Source organism: Solanum pennellii, chromosome 9 (genome assembly GCF_001406875.1).
Source record: "Solanum pennellii chromosome 9, SPENNV200".
Classification (NCBI taxonomy): Eukaryota; Viridiplantae; Streptophyta; class Magnoliopsida; order Solanales; family Solanaceae; genus Solanum; species Solanum pennellii.
Genome location: NC_028645.1, coordinates 82359410 through 82369397, shown reverse-complemented (window position 1 = coordinate 82369397; position 9988 = coordinate 82359410). Strand labels below are relative to the sequence as shown.

Sequence of the window (9988 nt, the reverse complement as noted above, 5' to 3'; positions counted from 1 at the left end):
GGGGGGGGGGGGGGGGGGGGGGGGAGGGGGTATTGTTATTTGTGATCTGTGGAAAGTCATTAATTGACTGGTTACACATGGTGGAGTAGTGAGTTTGTGACAGTTTTTGATAGTGCATGTGCATGCAAGAAAATATATTTCAAAATGACAGAGCAAACTGAATGGTGTAATGCCTACTAAAATGCAATTGGATTATAGTCACTCAGATTATACTGTTTTCTTTACATGATTCTTTATATTCTTTTTTTTTTCATGTGGCAGCAATGCATCACCATTCACCTATGTCCTTGGCTTTTTAAACTTTAGTGACTACAATTATTATTGGTTTGCTTATTTTACCAAGAAAACAAACAACCCAAACCTGTAAAGACCAAAATAGTCCTTGTAGGATGACAAAATCCTTTATAATGCATTTTCACTGGCTCCAAACTTATGGTCCCTACACTTGTAGCTATTGCTAGTTATTCCCACCGACACTCTTCAAAGTAATCACAAAAGCAGTATTTGTGAATTTGACTATCTCCTATGAATGAATGAATTCCCCTGTTGTTAAGACACAATTATTTTACTGTAAAGAAAAGAAAGTGACATGTTCCTAAGAAACTGTTCAAAGAATTTACTGTCAATGTGTGAAAATGACTTTGTTTCTTTGGATGCTAAACAGGAGCATTAGGAACAGCACTGAGAGGCGAAAACTAGGATATTTTTCATGTGGGACAGGAAATCCTATTGATGACTGCTGGAGATGTGACCCCAACTGGCAAAAGAACCGCAAGCGTCTTGCAGATTGTGGCATTGGATTTGGGCGCAATGCTATTGGTGGTCGTGATGGTCGTTACTATGTTGTAACTGATAATCGTGACGATGACCCTGTGAACCCCAGGCCTGGTACTATTCGTCATGCTGTTATCCAGGAGGAACCCCTATGGATTGTGTTCAGTCGCGACATGGTCATACAGTTGAAACAGGAGCTCATTATGAACAGTTTCAAGACAATTGATGCACGTGGCTACAATGTTCACATTGCCAATGGAGCTTGTCTCACGATTCAGTTTGTTACCAATATTATTATCCATGGCCTACACATCCATGACTGCAAACCAACTGGAAATGCCATGGTGAGGAGTTCAACAACCCATTTTGGCTGGAGGACAATGGCTGATGGTGATGCCATTTCTATCTTTGGCTCAAGCCACGTATGGGTTGATCATAACTCACTCTCTCACTGTGCTGATGGTCTTGTTGATGCTGTAATGGGATCAACTGCCATTACTATTTCTAACAATCATTTCGCCCATCATAATGAGGTGCTTTTAATTCTTGAAACTAATTTTTAGATTTTTATCTCTGATTTTCAGAGCTGTGTAGCTAACTTCAGGAGCTCTTTTGTTAATGCAAACAGGTCATGCTATTGGGCCACAGTGACTCCTACACTAAAGACAAGCAGATGCAAGTGACAATTGCATACAACCACTTTGGAGAGGGTCTCATTCAAAGAATGCCTAGGTAATTTCTTTTCTTGAACTTCAAAACCCGAACATGTTGAAATTGGCTATATAACTATCCTTCCTTGTCAAACAGAAGATCAGAAGTAAGCATATTGATGTTGAGGCTTTATTAAAAAAATGCAGGTGCAGACATGGCTACTTCCATGTAGTGAACAATGACTACACTCACTGGGAGATGTATGCTATCGGTGGAAGTGCTAACCCCACCATCAACAGCCAAGGAAACAGATACCTCGCCCCAGCTAATCGTTTTGCAAAGGAGGTAATTTAAAAGCCAAAAGAACTATAGATGATTGCTACTTGATGATGTAGTGAATTTAACAGATATCAATTGAAACACAGGTAACGAAAAGGGTTGACACAGCAGCAGGTCAGTGGAAGGGCTGGAACTGGAGATCATCGGGAGACTTGATGCTTAATGGTGCCTATTTCACTCCATCAGGTGCTGGAGCTTCAGCAAGCTACGCAAGAGCTTCAAGCTTAGGTGCCAAATCCTCCTCGATGGTTGGTGCCATTACTTCAAGTGCGGGTCCCCTTGCCTGTCGTAGAAGCCGCACTTGCTAGTACAGCCAGCTTCACTCTACTCTATCATTTATACAGATTTACCAAAAGAAAGTGTCCCTTTTTCCTTATTCCACTGTTAGATTTCCATTCTTACTACTAAAAAACACTACTCTATAGTCCTCCCAAATCAAAAGTTATATCCCATTGTTTGTCAATCAGTCCATTCCTCTTGGCAAGTGTACATTTTACACTGTCAATTCATCAGTTCCTATCTCAAAGCGTTGTGCAACCTCGGCCTGATTTCAATTCAAGAAAAGCCAATGTCTGTTCTTGAAGCAGGTGCAGAAGCGTTGTCCATGCCCATTTTCTTGTTTTCTTTTTTTTTCCCGATCTCAAGAGTGCTCGTCTTCCTCATCCATTAGTTTCTTCTAACCTCCCACCACCCCCATTCTATCTTTGTGATGCTGTCTTGAGTCTTTTTAGTCTGCTATATTGTGCTTTTGGCTATTGTGTCTTTTTTTTTTTACCTTTTTATTACTGCAGGAGTGAATGATTTTGTTAAGTTTTTTCTTAGCTTTTTTTGAGTCATACAAGCTATACAGTGTGAATTGTCAAGAAAAATGTTATTGGAAGGGAAAGAAAAGAAAGAACCTTTCTGTTTGAAATGATGCAAAGTTACTTACTACCTTTATTTATTACTACCTTTTACTTTCTTGCTTTGTCATTGTCAATGCAAACATTAATATCATCTTGGTTGTGCCCTTTTTCTATGTTTATTTAATATCAATTACACTTGTCCAAGTCTTTTGCTTTTCATCCTCTTGGTAGTTGCCATAATGGTGATAGCATGTGCTTAAAGATTGCTAAAGAGTGTAAAACTAACTTTAGTAATTACTAATGACTATGTCTTTTGAAGTAATGAAATACTGTTAAACACTCCACTTAAAGCATAATCTAATATTTAATGATGTTCCATCACATGGGGTTACATTTCTTAATTCTCTTTAATTTTGGCAAATCACCAGATATTTGGAGAGATGATGATGATGTGTCATTTTGGATAAAACTAACTATTGCATTGTTAATATCGAATAACTATTAGTTCGCATCGCCTATATGAATACCGACTCTTATTGTGTATACGTCGCTCTATTCAAGCTCATCTCAGTCCAATATAATTCGATAAAATTAGACAAAAAGGAAAACAACTTTTAATTGTTAGTGTGAAAGGAACACAAGTGAATATAGGTGTTGCACCTAACATATATTGCTCCATTAACTTGATAGGACAATAAGCTAAAGAGTCTCAATTTCACATTATGAGGGGAAGAAAAGAATTAAGATATGCATGTGAGGATGGACCCTATAGTGCATGTGACCTATTCTTTAATTTTGCCCCAATTGAAAACATTGCTTTTGTAGTGTTTGAAAGAGGGGTGGGTGTCTTTCAATATATTATTCTTAATGAGATAACCAACTTACCACATGTATACCCATGTTACATGTTATAGGTAGATTGGAAAAACATAAAAAAGTTATAAAACCCTAATTTGGAGTTGTCACATTCAATACAATTACACAACCCCAATTTAATTCATGGTTGTTCATGTTAATATGTGGTACAATTGATTGATTTGAGTTCAAGTGGTATAATTATTTTCCATCCTTTTTTTATGATAAAAGGCAATATTTATTGATATTAGAAAATAGACAAGATCAAATTTGGTTAACCACAATGATTATGTTGGTGAGTCTATTCTAGCATGAGAGCAAAATGATAAGTAATTGTCATAATTGCTAACATAACTAATCATTGGATGCCTTTCAACTTTTGTACAATATGGTACCAATTGTTTTAATTATAGTTTCTTAAACAACACTACTCTTTTCTATGCTAAGATAAGAAAGATCATCTAGACAGAAAAAAAATAAAATTTGTTGTCTAGAGAACATGATCTTGGTTGATTTCCGACCTCATAAGCTAGCTTTTAGGTTGAGTTAAGATGTCAGATACAATTACCTAAGATCGTATCAAGTTAGATCTGTTCATGGTTTACTCAATGTTCACTCCAGATGTCCAGTCCTGAATGTTGCAAGGGAGAATATATGTCGGTTATCAACCTCATATGGTAGTGAGATTATCATTTCATGCTAGCTTCTGGGATTGAGTTAGATCAAATATTCATGTTCCTGAGTCTACCCCCGTACCAAATGAAACTTGAAATAAAAAGAGAAGATGTCCTAGATCGTAAAATATATTAGCAATAATCATAAGTTCTAAAAATTTCACGTATCTCATCCTTCACGATATTTTATCTAGGAGAATAAAAGAAGCTTACATTGTCATCAATTATAGCTCTTGAGCGAGAACATGAAGATCATGTCACTACCGAGGCATACATTGTAGTCTTAGGTAGTGGAGTCGGTCTGGAAAGTGTATCGAGCCTCAGCAAAGTGTAACTTCACTAGTTCAAGAGCTTTACCTCGGTGAGAAATCTTGTGCTTTTCTTCCTTGGGCATCTCAGCGTAACTATAACACAGTTATATAAGTTAGTACTGTCTTCATATCAGATGTTCTTACGTTTCAATAGGAAAACATTCTCAAGGGGGGAAGATTTACGTCTGGTCATAGCCATGAGGTTGAAATATCGGATCCCATCCGAAGTCATTGGGTCCCCTAGCTGGTACTATCCTTCCCTGAAGAGAGCCATTTCGCAATGTTAGTTCTATTGTTCACATAGTTCAACAAAGAAATGTTAAGCGAAAATTCTATCAAGTTTCATGAGTTCCTCATTTTAAGATAGGTTCCTCATTTTCGGATTATACTCCTAAGTATGTAAATAGCAATAACATTGCAAGAAATTCACCGGAAGCTCAAAAATTGAGAGCTTTATAGACAGGGCATGTTCCCAGGACTAGTTTTCATCGAAGAGAAGGTAAAACCACTTTCATGAAGAATATCGTATATCTCTGGAGTTCTCTTAGTTGAGTGAAGACTAATGTGTTGATTTTATGGTGGCACTGACAGAAAAGAAGCACCATTGCAAAAATATGGAACTACTTTCCATTTCTCTTCATGATAAAGAAATAACCGGAACTTTGGTGCTTAATATAAAACGAAATAACCGCCAAGGACCATTCTAGTTTGCAACATAGCCCTGATCAACAGAGATAATAATGGAAAAATTGACCACAAAGTCTAAAGGAAGTATTCATGGATTACAGAAGCAAATACTACCTGCGTTTTTCCTATAAAAGTCATTGGCTCTGCATTTGGCCCAAGAGCAAGAGAAAAGATACACATGGCATATGCTGTTTTATCCTCATAAGCCATCAATAAGTTGTTGAGACCTAGAAAATGTCCGGAAAAAATTTAGAAGCAGAACAGAAAAATGGAGTGATTTAACTGAAAAGGAGGACATCAAAGAAGATGTTCAAGGCAATTGTATATGAGGAAAAACAAGCTTAGCAATTACCTTCATGACCGATCTTCTGCAAAAACCACTTGCTGCAGAACATAATATGGCAAGCAATCCCAGACACAGAGCAACAATTACAAAGTATATTATGTCAATGGAAAAAGAGAATAATTAACAAGAATTGGAAAATAACAACATAAACAAAATATACAAAAATTTGACATGTCCGTCAAAAGTGAGTTACGCCGCGTTTTATTAAAATTTAGATTGAATATGATCCAAGAAGGTAAGTTAAATCATTTGAACGAATTCCAACCTCTTATAAATTCACCTAAATTCGTTAATGTCCAACATTCTCTCTATTTTAAGCGTCAAACTTTGACTGGCCTGAGGTATTGATGTAAGGTTTTAACTTTTATTAAGTAGTAAAATAAGGGTTAAAAGAATTGGAGATAAAAGAGAAATTTTTAAGAGTAGAATTGTCTCTCATGGCGTGTTTACATTATCAGGATAGTATAAAAAGTGCAGGAAAAAAGTTCTCCATCTAGGTAAATGATATGAGCAGGGTACATTCTCAAAGGTAAGTTCCACAATTTCGCGTGCCACACACTGTCATAACCAATTTCAATGCGAAAGGGTACCTAAAATCCAATTATTAAAACAAGATTCTGTCCATTAAACAGTGACTAGCAATTGCAACAAATTTAATTTCTTCCTCACAGTTATGCAGTTTTAAGTTCATCCAACAAGCACTCCTTGTTGGACAACAATTGATCTAGAAAACAGTTTTTACCTGTTCAGATTGGCTTTTGGCTTATGACTAATAGAATTTCTAACTTATGACTTTGGCTTATTTTTGTTGTTTTGGCTTTAAAATAAGTGCTTATAAGCATTTTTTAACTTTACCCAAACACTTCAAAACTGCTTGACAGCTATTTTGGCTTTAAAACACCTCAAATAAGCCAATCCAAACGGGCACTAAGTAAATACTGAAATTTGACTATTGGTCATTTGGTTGAAATAAGTTGAAGTGTTGAACAAGAGTTAACAATTGTAATGACTCACACACATCAATGTAAGTCAGTTTTCCCTATTTGGTGTAAAAAATCCATCACAAAACATTATCAACAATTTAACACAACCAAACAGTAGAAAATTGTTTCATCAAGGGAAACACTTGTTGTTAGAAAGTATCTTAAAGCATACCAAACACAACTTATAATTCTGAGAACACTTAACTTTATAAACCACATGCCTCGAGTAAGGAAGTAGCTTGTAAGTACTAACAGAAGTCTAACTGACTGAAATAACTTATCACTATAAACAAACAAAATATTTCACACATATTGAAGTTCATCAGTTCAATTCATCTGTGAACAGAGACAAATTGAGAGCTATAGGCCTCATATTGAGGAAATGGCACATTGGTTAATAATATTGGTCAAGTGCAATTAGCAGAATTGCATAACAAGCATATGACTCTAAATATCATAAGGGATATTATACAAAAGTATAAATGAAGACAAAACACAAAACTCAAGAGCAGAATGATAAAAGGATGAACTTACATGTAAGGCCCTGCAACAACAAAAAACTCAACACCTTAGTTCATTGTCACAACTCAAATAAAAGCACATACACTGAGATTGAAGCGTGTACATAAGTTTGTTGAGTACCTGGGAGACCCTTAAGGGCGTTGAAACAAAGACAAGTATCCTCAACTAGCACTGGTCCATTCACCTGAGAATATTTCCAACTCGGTCAATTTCCGAACGATCACAAACAATGAATTTAAAATCTCTCTCTCATAGATGGGGCGAAAAAAACTACAAGAGGACAATTATAAAATAAACAAGCGTCATATCTCAATGAGTGGTGGTTCGTGTATTTAGCAACATACTATTAAAATATCAAGATATTAGCGTTATATCACTTGTCTCATATTGAAATATCAAGGCATTGCAAATGTTCAGGTCAAAATATATACAAGATACCATAAAGGTTCAGTATCTCAATAACCTGATTCTAAAGTTGAGGCAGGAACAATAGGATGACAAAATCCTTCAGAAATTAACCAACAGAAACCAGAATTTATTGAATAACCTTTAGAGTGGTACGCAAAGCTACCACGTGCCTGTGTTGGTAGGAGTTAGCAGGTACATGGTGGAATATTTGAGGTGCTCCAGCATTATCCCCCAAAAAACCCTCAGGAGTGGAGTACCAATAGTTATTGGTTGAACGGATGGATACTCTAACGGATTAACATAATACACAGGATAAGAACTTGAAGTACTACACCGATGTTGGTCGATACGGATTCAACTAAAATCTAATAAAAGGGGAACTGGCACCCACATGAAATATCTGCTTCTGCTATTGCATATAAACAGACAATACACACTTATAAGTTGGAAGTAAATGCTTATAGCTAATGACTTATAAGTTAGGAATAAGTGCTTAAATGCTATTTTGGCTTAAAAGCACCTAAAAGAAGCAAATCCAAACATTTAATCAATATAACTTTGGCAGACATGGATTCAACTAAAAACTAACAAAGGGAGAACTAGCACCTACATGAACTACCAGTTTTCGGCTTTCGCTATTGCATACAAACTAGCAACACACACATATATGCAATAAAACCAGGGTACAGTACCTCTTTAGCAGCAATTCTTGCTTTTTCTTTGGATATATCTTCAGGCTCACCTTGAAGTTCTGGCACTAAGATCAAATTTTGACACAAAGGGGTTCAATTTCTTAACAGCAAACATTGAAATTAAGCTCAAGTTACATATATGAAATCGAAAACACTGTGAACTTACAGTCAAGCTTAAGGGACTGAAAGGGAATAGACTGCCCAAGGATTGCCCTAACTTCCTCCAATTTTTTAGCATTTCCGGTGACAAATGTCACCGACCGCGGCAACACCACCCCAGAACCCACCGTCCTCGCCGCCGCCGCCGCCATTGTCCCTTTCTCGCCGGAAAAAAATTGCTCAGTCAAATGAGGAAAATTTATGGTCTTTGAGTTTGGGGAGTGTAAGCTTAAGTATTAGTATAAACCTTTTTCTTAATCAAATATTTATAGTATAATTATAATAATTTGATGGAGAAATTTCATATAAAAATTTTAGAAAATATAATATATTTGAATTATTGAAAGTTGTAAAAGTTAGAAAGAATATATAATCATACAGAATTGAATCGACAAAAAAAAATAAATATTTAAAAAATATCATCATAAAATAAGTCTGGTAATTTTTGAATATATTTAATTAGCGATAAATTTGTTGATTCTCAAATATAAATTTCTAATAAGATATTTTGGAATAAGAAAGTAAAGTGTTTCAAAATACATCCTACTTTTTCCAAAATTGAGTTTATAGTTTTTTTACAAACTCATCTTTTTGTTATATTTTAAGTTAATTGAAAAAATATTTTTTTTTTATTCAAGTTATTATAATCGAGTATAAAAGATCATTTTCACAAAAAAACATGTATATAGGTTAACATGAAACAATACATACAGATTAGAGTAATCGCAATTTTTCAATATTGTGTTAGTCCTTCTATGGACATCGTATTAAAACTATATAATTGAAAATTATTCAAGAGCTAAGTAGTTGATTTAACTAAAATAAAAAGTGGTGGTTTAATCGAAGCAATCCATCAGGCTCTTATTGGGTCTGGCCGGCACTGACTCGTTATCCTTCCACTGCACAGAGCGGAAACTATTCGTTGCTCTGTGAAACCAGCCTCACGTACTCCGCCCCACTTTAGGAGCCCTTCAGCCCATTCTTTCGATTGGACCACAAGGCCCAACTCTGTACTTGGACAGGGCAGGCCAGGTATAAGCCCATCAGGCCCAACCTTTTTGGAATAGCCCAATATTCCACCACATTATTGCCCCCACTTGGGTTACAAGCTAACGTTACTGAGCTCGGCGATTAATATTGTCTCATCGTTATTTAATATATGAATAAAAATAGATGTTCCTTGACGATGTGGGGAAAAAATTATAAATTATTAATTCATTAGAAACAGAAAATAAATTATAAACTTCAAATCATTAACAGAACATATATATTTAATGATCTTATATATATCATTTATAATGAGAGGATTTTTCCATCAATTTCATTAATCTTTTATCGTCTAGAATAAACATGAAGTATGATTAAAAAATGAAAATTATTTACGTATAAATCATTTGATTTTATCAATATGACATGTAATAAAAACAGATTGTGAAGGGTGACAAGTATGTTATTAGTCGATGCATCTTTTTGCAATTCCTATACCGATGTCGATAATCTAACAGTGGAAACAAATAAATATATACCGGTCATTTGTATCCGTTTAAATATTGTGTTAGTACCAACTAGAAAATTTAGATAGTTATTTAACATTTTCTCATGTACTTTCATTGTTCAAAATAGATCTTTTAGTCATGCACGAGAAATTTTATAAATAGTAAGAGATAAAAAGAAAATTTTATATTGAATCGACCATGATCGAACAATTTTTTATTTTTTTTTAAAGAAAATGATAAATGCTT

At 35.1% G+C, this 9988-nt stretch overlaps 2 protein-coding genes across 2 annotated transcripts in view; one reads left to right on the top strand and one right to left on the bottom strand.

Annotated features, from left to right (window-relative positions):
* Positions 1 to 2774, top strand: part of LOC107031117 (probable pectate lyase 8) — a 5269-nt gene extending 2495 nt beyond the window's left edge. Inside the window, exons 4-7 of the mRNA XM_015232340.2 lie at positions 665 to 1307; positions 1403 to 1506; positions 1632 to 1770; positions 1851 to 2774. Coding sequence (XP_015087826.1) covers positions 665 to 1307; positions 1403 to 1506; positions 1632 to 1770; positions 1851 to 2072 — 1108 coding nt within the window. The 3' untranslated portion in view covers positions 2073 to 2774. The remainder of the gene's footprint in view (positions 1 to 664; positions 1308 to 1402; positions 1507 to 1631; positions 1771 to 1850) is intronic.
* Positions 2775 to 4236: 1462 nt separating this feature from the next.
* On the bottom strand, positions 4237 to 8480 carry LOC107031118 (inosine triphosphate pyrophosphatase). The gene is made up of 8 exons (XM_015232341.2): positions 8254 to 8480; positions 8088 to 8152; positions 7108 to 7171; positions 7000 to 7009; positions 5489 to 5520; positions 5251 to 5363; positions 4633 to 4709; positions 4237 to 4542 (listed from the first exon to the last, which is right to left on the bottom strand). Exons 1-8 carry the CDS (start codon positions 8396 to 8398, stop codon positions 4422 to 4424), a joined length of 627 nt encoding a protein of 208 aa, XP_015087827.1. The 5' UTR covers positions 8399 to 8480; the 3' UTR covers positions 4237 to 4421.
* Positions 8481 to 9988: the final 1508 nt, after the last annotated feature.

Bases quoted from the DNA above. Each gene is read 5' to 3' on its own strand.
- LOC107031118 (XM_015232341.2), bottom strand. From the start codon at position 8,398: ATGGCGGCGGCGGCGGCGAGGACGGTGGGTTCTGGGGTGGTGTTGCCG. The intron at 4,710-5,250 runs GTAGTATTTGCT...GGCTCTCTTCAG, and splicing joins CTTTTATAGGAAAAACGCAG to GGAAGGATAGTACCAGCTAG. The intron at 4,543-4,632 runs GTAAATCTTCCC...ACTGTGTTATAG, and splicing joins CCTCATGGCTATGACCAGAC to TTACGCTGAGATGCCCAAGG.